Source organism: Citrus clementina, unplaced genomic scaffold (assembly GCF_000493195.1).
Source record: "Citrus clementina cultivar Clemenules unplaced genomic scaffold, Citrus_clementina_v1.0 scaffold_4, whole genome shotgun sequence".
NCBI classification, from domain to species: domain Eukaryota; kingdom Viridiplantae; phylum Streptophyta; class Magnoliopsida; order Sapindales; family Rutaceae; genus Citrus; species Citrus x clementina.
Window position 1 is genome coordinate 15,183,633 of NW_006262274.1, and position 15,927 is coordinate 15,199,559.

The 15,927-nt window shown below is 33.9% G+C and overlaps 1 protein-coding gene across 1 annotated transcript; it reads left to right on the forward strand.

The window, feature by feature from the left end:
- The first annotated feature begins 11,120 nt into the window (after window positions 1-11,120).
- LOC18045554 (BTB/POZ domain and ankyrin repeat-containing protein NPR2) lies at window positions 11,121-15,652 on the forward strand. The gene is made up of 4 exons (XM_024185356.1): window positions 11,121-11,657; window positions 12,620-13,352; window positions 13,658-13,831; window positions 15,369-15,652. Exons 1-4 carry the CDS (start codon window positions 11,139-11,141, stop codon window positions 15,650-15,652), a joined length of 1,710 nt encoding a protein of 569 aa, XP_024041124.1. The 5' UTR covers window positions 11,121-11,138.
- The last annotated feature ends 275 nt before the right edge of the window (window positions 15,653-15,927 follow it).

The window sequence follows — 15,927 nt, forward strand, 5'->3', positions numbered from 1 at the left end:
TTCATGTATACGATATTATTCACGTATACGGTACTGTTCACGATACGGTACTGTTCATATATACGATATTATTCACGTATACGGTACTGTTCACGATACGGTACTGTTCATATATAGGCACTGTCCACGAAAAACAGTGGGAGCGATCCAAGAATTTTGCGGTGCAAAGCAAGGAATAGTGGTGTGAGTAAAGCAATTGTGTGATTTTGTACATGTCTAAGAAAGTTCTGTCACAAAGGCGATAAGAACTTAAGAAGTCTGGGTTTTAAGTGGGACCATTGTGACCCCTCCAGTCTTTCCTGGGAACTTTCCTAGTGTGCATATTCACACATACTCACAACTATTCGACGTGATACACTAGTTTGTGTCTAATATTTATCAACAAAATGGCGGCAAAGTATGAAATTGAGAAGTTCAACGGGAATAATTTTTCGTTGTGGAAAATGAAGATGAAAGTTGTATTAAAGAAAAATAATTGATTGACAGCAATTGGAGGAAGGCCCATGGAGATAACTAATGACAAGTGGAACAAGATAGATGGCAACGCCATTTCTGATCTACACTTAGCACTTGCGAATGAATTATTATCTAGTATGACAGAAAAAAATACAGCGAAGGGAATAGAGATACTCTCACAAAATTGTATGAGACCAAGTCACTACACAACAAAATTTTCTTGAAGAGAAAACTTTATACTCTTCGAATGGCGGAATCTACAATGGTGACCGATCACATCAATACCTTAAAGACTCTATTTTTACAACTCACAACGTTGGGTCATAATATAGAGGAGAATGAACGTCCAGAGCTTCTACTTTAAAGTCTACCAAATTCGTATGATCAACTCATCATCAACCTGACGAACAACAATCCAGCGGACAGTCTAGTTTTCAACGATGTTGCAGCCTCCGTATTAAATGAAGAGAGCAGACGAAAAAATAAGGAAAACAGACAAGCAAGTTCACAGCAAGCGAAGACGCTATCGATGACAAGAGGGAGATCAACGGAACATGGCCCCAGTGGGAGTCACAATCATGGTAGATCAAAATCGAGAAGTAAGAAGAATGTTAAATGCTACAACTGTGGCAAGAAAGGGCACGCCAAGAAAGAGTGTTGGAGTAACCAGAAGAGAAAAGATGGCAAAGATCCTAAATCATCAAATGCTCAAGGATGTGTAGCAAGTACCTCGGATGATGGCAAAATTCTCTACAATAAGATAACAACTATTTCAGAAGGTAGAAAATAACTATCTGATGTATGGCTTATAGACTTAGGAGGTACCTGACACATGACCTCTCGAAGAGAATGGTTCCACACATATAAACCTATCTTAGGAGAATCTGTATATATGGGTAACGATCATGCCTTGGAGATCGTTGGTATTGGTACTATCAAAATAAAAATGTTTGATGGTACAATTCGCACAATTGGGGAGGTACGACATGTCAACGGCCTGAAGAAAAATCTATTGTCTTTGGGACAAATGGATAGTTATGGGTACAAAACTCATATGGAGAATGGAATTATGAAGATCATTAAAGGCGCGCTTATATTGATGAAGGAAGAAAAGATCGGTGCTAATTTATTCATACTTAAAGGAGAAATACTACAGGAGGCTGATGTGTGTGTCGCGTCAAATGGAGAAGAATCAATAATGATGTGGCACCTTAAACTTAACCATATGTCAGAATAAGGTTTGAAAATTCTCTCTGAGTGAAAATTGCTTCTAGTGCTCAAATCGGTAAGTTTACCATTTTGCGAGCATTGTGTTACAAGTAAGCATCATAGATTAAAATTTAGTAGATCTATTGCTATAAGTAAATGCATTCTAGACTTGATTCATTCTGATGTTTGGGAATCACCGGATATGTCCATGGGAGGTGCAAAGTACATGGTGATTTTCATTGATGATTATTCCAGGAGATGTTAGGTGTATCCAATTAAGAAAAAGTCAGATGTGTTTTCAGTGTTTAAAAAATATAAAGCGCGGGTGGAACTTGAATCCGGTAAAAAGATCAAGTGCTTGAGGACGGATAATGGTGAAAAGTATACAGACGGTGAGTTTCTTGCTTTCTGTAAGTAAGAAGGTATTCAGAGGCAGTTCAATGTAGCATATACTCCTCAACAAAATGGAGTGGCAGAGCGGATGAACAGGACTCTTACAGAACGAATAAGAGTTATGTTGAGGACTGCGGCTCTACCTAATTCATTCTGAGCAGAAGCAGCCAAAACTGCATGTTATATAGTAAATCAGTCACCATCTACAACTATGAGGCTGAAGACAGCGATGGAAATGTGGATTGGAAAGCCAGCTGATTACTCATACCTACATGCATTTGGATGTCCTGTGTATGTGATCTACAATGCCCAAGAAAGAACAAAGTTGGATCCAAAATGTAGAAGATGTATTTTCTTAGGGTATGCTAATGGAGTAAAGGGGCATCGTCTGTGGGACCCCCACTGTCCACAAGATCGTCATCAGCAAAGATGTTATCTTTGTAGAATATCAACTAAAAAGGAGAGATGAGGATGATAACACTATAAAAGAAAAGTCAGAAACTGTACCGGTGTATGTGAAAAATAATCTGGAAAAAGAAGATTTAGATTCTTCTGAAGTAGCACTAGAGCACGAGGGACAAGAACTAGTTGAGTCCGAGGCTCCAGAAGTTTGTCGGTCAACTGGTGAGAGACGACCGCCAACATGGCACTCGGAGTATGTCACAGAGATCAACGTTGCATACTGTCTTCTAACAGAGGATGGAGAGCCATTAACTTCCCATGAATCTTTAAACAGCTCAGATGTTATTTTGTGGATGATAGTAATGAAGAAAGAAATTGAAGCTCTACACAAGAACAAGACATGGGAACTTGTACCACTACCATATGGAAGAAAAGCCATTGGTAACAAATGAGTCTACAAGATCAAGCGTGATGGCAATGACTAAGTGGAGCAGTATCGTGTCAGATTGGTGGTGAAAAGATATGCTCACGAGATATTTTCTCCAGTAGTTCAACTCACAACAGTCAGAATAATCTTGGCAATGTGTACTATATTTGACTTACATCTTGAGCAGTTGGATGTGAAAACTGCATTTCTTCATGGAGAACTTAAAGAAGAAATTTATATGCTCTAACCAGAAGCTTTTGCTGAAAAGAAAAATGAGAACTTGGTTTGTAGGTTGAACAAATTTTTATACGGTCTCAAACAAGCGCCGATGTGTTGGTATAAGAGATTTGATTCCTTCATCATGAGCCTTGGATACAATAGACTCAGTTCAGACCATTGTGCATATTACAAAAGGTTTGAAGATAATGATTTCATTATTTTGTTGTTGTATGTGGATGACATGTTGGCAGCAGGCCCCAACAAAGATCGAATCCAAGAATTGAAGGCATAATTGGCTAGGAAATTTGAAATAAAGGACTTGGGACCAGCAAACAAGATTCTAGGGATGCAAATTCACCGAGACAGAAATAACATGAAGGTTTGACTTTCTCAGAAGAACTACTTGAAGAAAATCTTGCGACGCTTCAACATGCAAGATTGTAAGTGAATTTCTACCCCACTACCTGTTAATTTCAAGTTATCCTCAAGTATGTGTCCTAGTAATGAAGCAGAGATGAAGGAGATGTCTCGAGTACCGTATGCATCAACGGTGGGAAGTTTTGTGTTCGCTATGATATGTATTAGACCAGACATTGTACAAGCAGTGGGAGCAGTTAGTCGATACATGACGAATCCTGATGGAGAGCATTGGATAACTGTGAAGAGGATTCTGAGATACATCAAAGGAACCTCCGATGTTGCATTATGTTATGGAGGATCAGAGTTTACTGTCAGGGGCTATGTGAATTAAGATTTTACAGGAGATCTTGATAAAAGAAAATCCACTATTGGCTATATGTTTACATTTGCAGGAGCAGCTGTAAGCTGGGTTTCAAAACTGTAAATTATTGTGGCCCTATCTACAACAGAAGCATAATACATGGCAGCTACACAAGCTTGCAATGAAGCTATTTGGATACAAAGGTTATTGGAGGAGCTCGGGCACAAACAACAGAAAACTCTTGTATTTTGTGACAATTAGAGTGCCTTGCATATTGCAAGGAATCCAGCCTTTCATTCCAGGACAAAGCACATAATGGTACAATATCACTTCGTTCGAGAAGTTGTGGAAGATGGAAGTGTGGAAGATGGAAGTGTGGATTTACAGAAAATCCATACCAAGGAGAACCTAGCAGATGTTTTGACCAAGCCAATCAATGCTGACAAGTTTATCTGAAGTAGATCCTCTTGTGGCCTAGCAGAAACATAGGCAACATGATAATGGCAAAGAAAAAAGGATGGTGTGAAGATTGATTGGTTCTCAATCAAATCTCCAAGTAGGAGAATGTCAAGATTGATATCTCTTCTAGATAATCAAACTTCGAATATCAAATTCAAAATTCTAGATATTCAAAGTTTGAATATCAAACTTTGAACTTTGAATTTTGAAAAATAATAAATAATTGAAAAAAATACGTGAATAGTAGCCAAGATTTTGGCTATAAATAAAGGGGCTCATTCCCTCGTTTGCTCATCCAATTTTGACAAGAGTTTTCTTTTATTTAGAGAGAGTTTAGAGAGCTTGAAATTATAACTTCTTGTTTTAGTGTTTTAAGAGTTTGGGTGTATTGGGATTTTGGGAAGTGAACTAAAATAGTACAATACTTGTAACTCCTTTTCATTAGTAAAATATTTTCCTTCTGCCTTCGCCCGTGGATGTAGGCTAAAAGTCGAACCACGTAATTTCTGGTGTCCTCTTTTATGTTTGTTCTTTATTTTCTTCCAATTTCATTTTAGCTGTGGCCCTGCTTCACTCATCAATTTCCTAACAAACTCGTATTAATGTGTACTTACTTCATTCAAGATATTAGTGTTTTTCTCTCTTTTTTTCTAAAAAAAAAATTGAAATGCCCCTTTTCGCATTTTATAGGTGAAGAAGAAACATAATATCGCAGGACTAGAATAAAGGAGCCTATTCTGGTACCTATTGTCCAAGGAAGCTTCTGTGCATTGAGTCGGCACTGCCATGGCAGTCAAATGTTACCAGAGCCAGGCGGAGTCGTTCCTAAAGGAATATATATTAGCATATCCATTTGTCCCGTACACTTCAATTGTCGATAGCATTTTTGTTTGCAAGATGGTATGTTTTTTGTCGTTACTGCGTGGTGGTATTTACTAGAAAATATTTTGAATGCATAGTTTTTATTTAATTAGTTATAAAATTTGTATACCCTCTGTTTTCCATAAGAATTTGTTCCTTTTCAGGTCTATTATCTTGCCAAATTGATTAGTGTTGTTCAATTTAAATGTTATTCTAGTTTCTCCAACATACAGTGGGTCGAGTGGAGTAACAGGTGATTGAATATTTTCATTTAGTTCATTTTTCATTTCCTTTTCAATCGGTAAAGTTTAATCATTTTCTTAAATCGACAACTGATGCAGGGCCATATCAACCGCCCATGCCATTTTTATAACAGCAATGTCTTTGTACTTTGTGTTTTGGTGGGATCTAAGAGTTTCTTGGATAAACAATTGTGTATCCTATGATCTAGGCATGGTCGTTTGGACTGAACTAGTTTTAAATAAATAATTGCCCAAGGATTTAGTCTCAGTGTTACAGCCCAGTCTTTGTTGTCCATACTCTTTCGCCCATCGTGGATGAGTGCCATAACAGCTTCTTAATGTTTTGAAGTGGCTTTTGCACGGTTGCTGTTTCCTTCTGAAGCTATAGAGTAGCTATGGATATAGCAGATGCAGATGCCACCAATTTTTATACTGGCCTTATGAAAAGGATCAAGCGGGAACTTAAAAGGAGGTGGATTTGAATGAAACACCCTTTATGCAAGCCAAGAGACTCCAATTAAGCCTGCAAGCTCTGCTTAAAACAGGTATTTATATACGTTATTAGTTTTTGTACCTTTACAATTAGTGATTTTTGTATCAAAAGAGAGGTTAATTTTTAGTACACAGGGGCGGCTCTTCCTCTAGACAACTGCCTAGAGCCCCACTATAGATGAAGACCCTAAATTTTTCTCTAACATTATAGCTATTAAATTATTCATTTATTTTTATTTTTATTTTTATTATTCTATAATAATCTTTGTTCAAATAAATTATCAAGTCCCTACCAAATCTCTTTTTAACATTGGAATAAGCAATGTTAATCCTATTTACTCCTACAAAATCTCTACTTAATGTTATTTCATTTAAAACTCCATAAAAGTCACACATTTGTTAACTTGTTATCCATTAATATTTTTATCCATAAAAAGAAAAAGCACGAGACATTCAATGCTTCAATTCATAAGGAAAAAAAGAAGCTTTTTTAATTTTTACTTAAGAAAAAAATTAACTATTTCCATTGACCGTTGCTGTTTAAAACTTCAATCCATCGAAATTAGAGTTTCAAATATCCAAGTTTTTTCTTCCTATTCTCTTCTTAATCAGTTGTGTTATTCAATTGTTATTGTTTCTTTTTTAAATATTATTGTTGTTTTCTTTTAATTATCCAGCATAATTGCTTACTTGTTTTCTCTTCTTTCACTAAAAAAGAAAAAAATGTCTAATAGAAAATGTGCATCAAGATACAAAAAACTTGGGAAAACAAAAAGAGAAGAATAAAAAAGTTAGTTCGATCTAAAAAATGAGCTCTTGATAAGTTTGTCAAAAATAGTAAAAAAAAGATATGAATTATAGTGAAGAATTAGTGATTGATGAAATTTTTCAAAATTAAAATTAATAAAAATTTATTTAAGATCAAATAAGTCGCAAGAAAAGTTAATGATTTAGCTATATTGAGAAGAATGTATTAGCGAAATTAGAAATAAAAATTTGAGCAATAATTTTGCACCTAAGAAAGCTAGAAAATTTGATTTTAAATAAATAACTTTTTAGTAAAACAAATACATATATTTGACCTCAAATTTTTTAAAAAGCCTAATTAAAGCAATTCATCTAAGGCCCCAAAATTAGTTGAGCCGCCCCTATTAGTACATTGATATCTCAACAAAATGTTAGAACCTTTGTAGCACTAGAGACATTTTCTTAGAGCATTTACTGACCTTTCTATGATTGTAGTGGAGACAGGTCGACGCTACTTCCCTCATTGCTCAGAAGTGGTTGATAAGTTTTTGGATTGTGATTGGTCCGATTCTTCCCTCCTAGAAAAGGGTACTCCTGAAGAGCAGAAACTCAAAAGGGCACGCTTCATGGAACTTAAAGAAGACCTGAAGAAGGCATTTTACAAGGACATGGCTGAGAAAAATCCGTCAGGTCTGTCGTCATCTTCTCCGAAGGAAGGAGTAAAGTGTAAGGGTAGGCAAAGGTGATGCTTAGCTGCTTGTCTTTGTTATTCATTTATAGGCAACTAAAAGTGTTTTAGTGAGTTTGATTGTTACTTGTAGAGAGATACTCTTAGGGCCTATGTTATGGTTATGTTGTATAATAGCAGAGAAACTTTAAGCATGCATTGTTGTATTTTCCCAGATATTTGGCTTGTAATACACCAAATGACAAAGAATTTTCTATTTTTAGAGGGGAAAGTTATGTCAGTTAATTATTTATTTATTTTGTCTGTCTAATTCAGTTTACATAGCTTTTTTTTTTTTTTTCCTTTCCAAAAGAATCTGCATATCTTCATCTGCAATTTAAGTCATTGGTAACTTCTTTCAAGGAGGAAGGGAAAAAAAAGCATTTGTAAGTATATTTTACAGTACTGATTTTCCTAAAAAATTGGTTAAGGTGACATTAATGTTCTTTGAAATAGATAGATATGCAGAATCTTCATCGAAATTGAAATTAGAAATGGATGGATATGAGTGACTTATATTAAGAATTTTTTAGTAGAATGCTTATACAAAAATTTGTAGCTCATTACTCTCTAGAAGGAAAATAAATTTTAGATTGTAAATATTAAATATTAAATTTATAATATAATAAATGTGTGACTTAAGGTGTACAATACCCATATAATAATCATTAAGAAAAGAAAAATCAAATTTTGTAAATTACCAATTTTCTCTTGAAATTTGATATTCTATATTAACGTAGGTGTTGCATGGAGTGGGCTAGTACAACTGAAAGAAACTAACTAAAGTAAAACAAAATATCAGAAAAATACGACGAGCTTCTCATATTTTTCAAGTAAAAAAAAAACTAAAATTAATTATTTTTACAACCAAATTCTGATGCTTGAAGGTTGCTGGAATTGACCATTGTAATTTTGTCATCCTCGTTATTCGCTGGCCATCGTAGCCTTCCTCCATTAAAATGAGAGTTGTTTTTCGAACCACGACGTAATAAAAATAATATCGATTAATACTAATAAATCTATTTTGATTATTTTGTAGTGTGATGGTCTAGAAAGTATCAGGACTTATCCTAGCATCCGAACATGTGATAAAATTATGCGAGTCTCTATAAAATACTATTTAAATTGTGTATTAACTAGACAGTTCTATGTAGATATTTCGTATATATTTATGGTAATTGTTGAAAAAAAGAACGTAAAATGAGATTAATGAACATTCATAAATGTGGAAATTAACACAACTAAGATTTATGATGAAATAATTTTATGTCAAATGAGTGTAAGTGAATGGATGTTAAAATAACTTGTAATATATATTTTTTGAACTGTTATTTACACAAGTTTGTCACCAACAGTAAATTAAATTATGAATATTTCAATAATTCAAGATCTCATTCGATGTTTATAGTATTTGTCAGAGTACAAAATTGTAAATGGTCTCACCCTTCATAGTATAATGCTAAACCTTTTCAAAAATTTATTCTATTATAGACGTATTAGTCAGTTATATTAGATTATAGACGAAATTGAAGATAAAAATAGTACTCCATCTATCATACATTACTTTCAATTTTTTTTGTCAAATTATGAGCTGGTGAAAGGATGCAACAAATTACGTCAAACATTGTAAAATTTATCAATCACTAAATAAATATCATGTTATATGTGTGTGTGTGTGTCTCTCTCTCTATCTATCGATATATATATATAGGGGTGGGCATAAACCCACAACCCATGGGTTTATCCAAACTCAAACCAAATTAAATGGTTTGGGTTGGGTAAATCATTAAAATGGGTTAGATGTGGGTTTTATGTAGAAAACCATTTCATTATGGTTTGGGTATGGTTTACCCATGGGTTATGGACAAAACCCCAACACTCAAATTTTCAAATGAAATAAATGAAAACAAAATAAATGAACACAAATAAGTGAAAAACCACCATTAAATTTTTTACAGCGTGATCAATTGTCAACAGTTAGAAAATGAAAATAACAGTAAAAATAAATTTAAATTAAATAAATATTGTTGTAAATAACATAAATTTTTTTTCTTATTTACAAAAATAATTCCTCCCACATGGAAGGATCATCATAGAAAGAGCAGGAGACTCTACTAATGATCAATAATAACTCGGCTTAGACTGGGTCCGATATGCTAGATGGCGGCTAATTTTTTGTCAATAATTGAATGTAATGCCCATATTAAGTATTAAAACAAGAAATATATGTTTTGATATGAGCAGAAAAATTAATAATAAAATTTTTTCTTGTAATTATTTATTTTGTGAACATTTTCTTATAATAAATATTTTGTAATATTTTAAAATTAAATGTAAAAAGTATAGGTAAAATATTTTATTATTTATCTTATAATAAATTTTTATTTGTCAATCAAGTTTTCTTATAATAATTTTTTTATCATTTGACTAATAATTTTCTTATATATTTATTATAAGAAAATTTTCACAAAATAAATAAGTATAAAAAAATTTTATTATTAATTTTTTTGTTCATATCAAAACATATATTTCTTATTTTTAATGTTTTATTTTTTATTTAGTTTCTATTCATGTGATTTATTTAATTTAGAATAAATATAAATAAAAGAGTAGTTGAAAATAAGGGTAATATTGTAAACGTATACTATTAGAGGAGTTTTTGGCCATTATAAAAGCAGAAGGGGGAAAAATAATATATATTGATTACTGTAGGGGGGAAACTGACAATCTCCCTAAAATTAAACATATAAGTAGACAATATAACGCAAAACTACCAAAACGATAAATAAAAACAAATATTGCATAATTAAATAAATAACAAGTGGTAAAATTTATTATTAAATTGTTAATGTCATGTTTGTGAAAGTTTATTATTAAAGTGTACTTTCTTATTTATTGAGAAATAATAATTTTTGTGATTAAACTTTATTTTGATTTTCTAGTATTCTTTAATTTAAGGATTAAGTTTTTGTAAAATTTATAATTTTTATCCACTATATTTTTTTATATTTTAATATTAATTTAATAATTAATAACAATTAATAATTATTATAATTTTGATATAATTAAATTTTATTAAAATAAAAACTATTTTGATAATAAAATTCAAACCAAACCCAAACCAAACCCAAATGGTTTGGTTTGGTTTGGGTTAAAAATATTTGGGTTGGTTTGGGTTGGATCCAAATTTTTATGGTTTGGTTTGGGTTGACTTAAAATCCAACCCAAACCAACCCATGCCCACCCCTATATATATATATATATATATATATATATATATATATATATATATTATACAAAATCTGATTCTCATGAACTAAAAGGACAGGCTTTGGATGATGTATCATACTCAAAAATCTATTTTTATTAATGATTATACTAACATTTAAAGGTGTCTGTAAGCTATATTATATATTTACTAATTACTGTTAAGCTTACACTGCTTCCTTCTCAGAAAATCATCTTTTGGCTTTTTCTATTTTTATGCTTTTTAAAAGTTTTTTCAAGATTTTTTTTTTATTGCTTTACCAAGTGGGCAGTTAAAAAATCTTTTTTTTTTTTTTTTTGTGTGTTGCTTTTGATAGAAACATATGATTCACCTCTGTTTCTTCGATGCTTGCTTGCTTCATGATTGGTCAACTTGGGTCAAACTTTCATCTTTAAATCACATAGGTAGATCATGATTCAAGCTTCAGTTATAAGCCTTTCATTGTGACTGATATCATTCTTTCTTGATGTACATATATATATAGATTCAGTTTGAATGTGGTCCTTGATAGTTTCATGGAAAATGCAAACGAAATGTCAGCATCTTTGAGTTTTGTCTCATCATATCCGTCTAGTTGGTCTACTAATCAACCAACAGGCTCTGAAACTTGCTCTGATCTTGATAATTTGAACTTAAGGAGGCAAAGCAGCAATCCTGAAGAGCCATTGCTTGATGCTGAGATTGTTGTTGAGGGCAAATCAGTGGCAGTTAATCGCTGCATATTGTCTGCACACAGTCAATTTCTTCATTGGCTATTTAATTTGAGAAATGATGGTTCTGTGAGTGAGGGGAAACCCAAGTATCTTATGACTGATTTGGTGCCTTATGGGAAGGTTGGATATGAAGCTTTCAATGATATCTTGCATTATCTTTACACTGGGAAGGTTAAGCCATCTCCTCTAGTAGTGTCCACGTGTGTTGACGATGCTTGTGCTCATGATGCTTGCCCTCCTGCTGTCAATTATGCTATTGAGTTGATGTATGCTTCTGCTGCTTTTCAGATGAAAGAACTCGTTTTGCTTTTGCAGGTAATTGTGCTTCCCTGCTATTTGTATTGCTTAAATTTATGCTTCTTGGTATAGTTTTAACATTTCGGTATAGTTTTAACATTTATGGAATTGAAATCAATTTCAATTGTGCGAAAGCAAGTAAATGTGAAGCAACTTCAGTGATTCGCAATATTAGTCATCGCAGGAGATCCAAAATTTGTAGATACTGTAGAATTGTAGAGCCCAAAACTTCATCTTATCTTGCAAGAGTTTGTTGTTTTATTTTCAAATAGACAAAAAAAAAATGATGATGGGCAGCGAACTCTAGGGATCAATGCTTGCTGACCCTGACACCCAATGCTTGATGTCTAGCTTGCTTATTTTTCCAACAATGACACTACCTTTCTAGTAAATGAAATATTATTCTACATCTATGTATTGGAACTTTGACAAACTTCGGTTTTCCTTTGTTGATTCACTGGTCTCACTTTTATTCAATTGCCCGATTATGAAATGGTCTATTGGAGACTAGAAATGGAAGGTTTCTTGTGGAAAAAGTTTTACTTGACCACCGATTTTCATTTTGGTGGGTGTCAGCGCATGCTCTGGCTTGACTATTCTGTTATTTAGGCTGTTTTATCTGATCTTCTCACTCACTTGATAGTTAGTTCTCTCATGCTTCCAAGCTCAAAGATTAATGCAAGAGATTCTCTTTTTCCCCTCTAGACTATAACCTATCAAATCATTAATGCTATAGAATAACATCTTGTGTAGGCGGGCTTATGTCTCTGAACATTTGTCCATCGGCATTTGCAATAAGCATGGCCCTGATTTTTCGTCTCATTATTATTTTCCTACCCAGATTGTCCCCTTTAAGTAGCATATTGAAGGAGAGCAACATTCTTATATATGTTTTATGATGTTTACCAATAATTACCCACCACGGGGTATTTAAATTTTGAATGTATTATTCTGACTCAAAACTCTATCTGTCGGTGTAGCTTCAGCTTCTGAACTTTGTTGAGAAGGCTGTTGTGGAAGATGTAATCCCAATCCTTGTGGCTGCCTTGCATTGCCACCTGAACCAGCTTCGTTCTCTCTGCATCCAGAGAGTTGTAAGGTCAAATCTTGACAATATATATCTCGAGAAAGAGCTTCCTGAGGAAGTTTCAAGTGAAATCAAATCAATCCGCATCAAATTTCACCAGGAGTCCGAAGATAATGCAGCAGAAGTAGACCCTGTGCATGCAAAAAGAGTCAGAAGAATCCACAAGGCACTGGACTCTTATGATTTTGAACTGCTGAATCTTCTTCTGAATGAATATGAAGTCACTTTAGATGATGCTTATGCTCTGCACTATGCCGCTGCCTACTGCAGCCCTAATGTTTTTGTGGAAGTGCTCAGTATGGGCTTGGCTGATCTCAATCTTAAGGATGCAAGAGGTCATACGGTGCTTCATGTGGCTGCACTGCGTAAGGAGCCAGCAGTGCTGCTGGCCCTGCTGAGCAAGGGAGCATGCGCATCAGAAACTACATCAGATGGACAAACAGCTGTAGCAATCTGTCGGAGAATGACAAGGCGAAAGGATTATATTGAAGCTTCGAAGCAGGGGCAGGAAATTAACAAAGACCGGTTATGCATTGATGTCCTAGACAACTTCATGTCTGGGAACTTGACAATGTCATCCGAGGTGATGGATGATGATTTCCAAATGCAGCTGAACAATCTGGGAAATAGAGGTGATATTCCTTTATTGGTATTAGTAAATCATCTTCTCAGAGTTTGTGTGTTCCTTCATCTTAGCATGTCAAACACACATGGGCTCATTGCTTGGGGCCAGTCATGTGATTTTTTCCACTTTTTTCGAATAGACAATTGTGAATCCATTTGATCTACGTTTGGTGGTTTGCACTGAACTAGTTTTTGATAAATAATTGTACAAGACTTTGTCATCAAAACTATTTCATTTCCAAAAGTAATGAGGGACAAAAAAATTTATGCCTATCCTGGATGAGTGCCATAACAGCTTCTTAATATTTTGCAGTGGCTTTTGCACGGTTGTTGTTTCCTTCTGAAGCTATAATAGCTATTCGTATAGCAGGTGCAGATACCACCAATTTTAATACTGGCCTTTCAGCATTAAATCCTATAGGACTGAGTTGGAACTTGAAGGAGGTTGATTTGAGTGAAACGCCTTTGCAAACTCTGCTTAAAACAAGTGTTTATGTACTTTATTAACTTTTACACCTTTCTATTTACTGATTATCTTTATAATTAAATAATACATGTATCAAGGTTTCTCCTTACATTTCATTAGAAGTGAATTGGAATCTCTTCATGGTGCTCTGTTAGGTGTAATGAGATGTAGCAAAAGAGAAAGGGTAATTGTTAGTGCATTGATATCTCAACAGAATGGTAGAACCTTTCTTTATATCACTAGAGACATTTGTTGTAGGGATGCCTCCATAATCAGTGTGCTTTAAAACTTTCCAGGAGTTAGCTACGCCTACCTCCGGACCTAAGGCGTGACACACAGACCCAATTAGTGCCTAAAACACATATCGAATCTGAGCAAAACTAAATGCTTGTAAATCCAAATCTCCAAAATATCAAAAGCTCATCTACTTTCTCTTTTCATGGATTTCACCAAATGTTTTTAAAAATTCATTCTCAATCATAAACTATGCGCATCTAAATAATCACCATATCAATATACAACAATACTTCCTCATAAGCAAATAAATCTTACATTCCTCTTCTTACATGATTTAAAAAAAAAAAAACTTTTAGAAGTCCCCTAAATACGAACATAAACAGAATTCAGCTGCTAAAACTATGCAAACACAAGCTTCAATCAGTAATACATACGACTAATTATTAAAACATCTAGCTAGAAGCCTTACAGAAGCTCAATCCTTCCGAAGCTTGTTTCCAAAGAACCTTCAAATTAATAATCGCTACTATCTGCGAAAAATAATTGATAATGGGGCAGTTGTTAATAAGTAATTAAGTAGAACCATTCATAACGAACGAAAAGAATTCTTTGCGCAATATTTTCAGAAAATTCATTTAACTTTTCAAATGAATCAGAGTAATTTTTCAAACGCAGTCAGGATTTGTGTCAACATAAACGTTTGAGACAGAAGCTTTTTGGAACATAAATTTTGCTTTTAATATAAAGTTATACGTTGGTTTGATTTTAAAGGGAGGTTATTGGGAAGTTAAAATGCACAGTTGTGGTAACAGGGTAATAGCAGTTATAAAATCTCTTTTAAAACAAATTCGAATCAAGTTTCAAATTTAGGAAGTATTTAATTCAATAAAATAAAGAATAAATAAAGTTTTCGTTGAAGCGAAACTAAGTAGATTCATTTAAAGCAAAACAGGATGCGAGAATTACATAAGGGTTCTTGACCCTACCATGCAGTCAGATATCTGGCACCTTGTTAGCACTTGATTGTGCCATGTTCTCCACAGCCAGATATCTTGTTCTTCATTATTTCCTAGACATCTTTGGATAAGGAACCCTAAGCCTATTGAGAATAAATTCTGTAAACCAAGACTCTCTTCAGTTCTTTCATTTGTGGCTAATTAGTTATAAGATTTGTGAATTTCCTGCCCCATGGCCCCTGCAAAATGCATTTTATATCCTTAAGATGCCAATGGTTGAATTGAAATACTAAAAACCGGAAAACAGACTTAATGAGATGTTTAGAATTTTCTTAGAGCATTTGCTGAACTTTTTGTGATCGCAGTCGAGAGGGGTCGACGCTACTTCCCTCATTGCTCAGAGGTGGTTGATAAGTTTTTGGATTGTGATTGGCTCGATGCTTCCCTTCTAGAATCAGATGCTCTGGAAGAGCAGAAACTTAAAAGGGCACGCTTAATAGAACTTGAAGAAGATGTGCAGGAGGCATTCTGCAAGGACATGGCTTATGACAATCGTTCAGGGCTGCCATCCTCCTCGTCGGCATTTTACGATTACATGGCTGAGAACAATCGTTCAGGCATGCCGACATCCTCCGCATCGAGCAATTAAGCATCACCTTTTCCAGGAAGTGATACTTCGACGCCCGGGAAACTAGAAGAGTTTAGTGAGCTCGACTGGTACTTGAGAGATGGTCAGAGCCTATGTTATGGCTATGTATTGTCTAGTAGCAGAGAATATATTAATGAATGATGGATGACTTTCTTGTGACTCTTTGATGCAATCATGTAACGATTTGAGTAATGCTAACATTATCTCATATATATATATATATATATATATATATATTTTTTTTTTTTTTTTTTTGAGTGATCTGACATTCATCA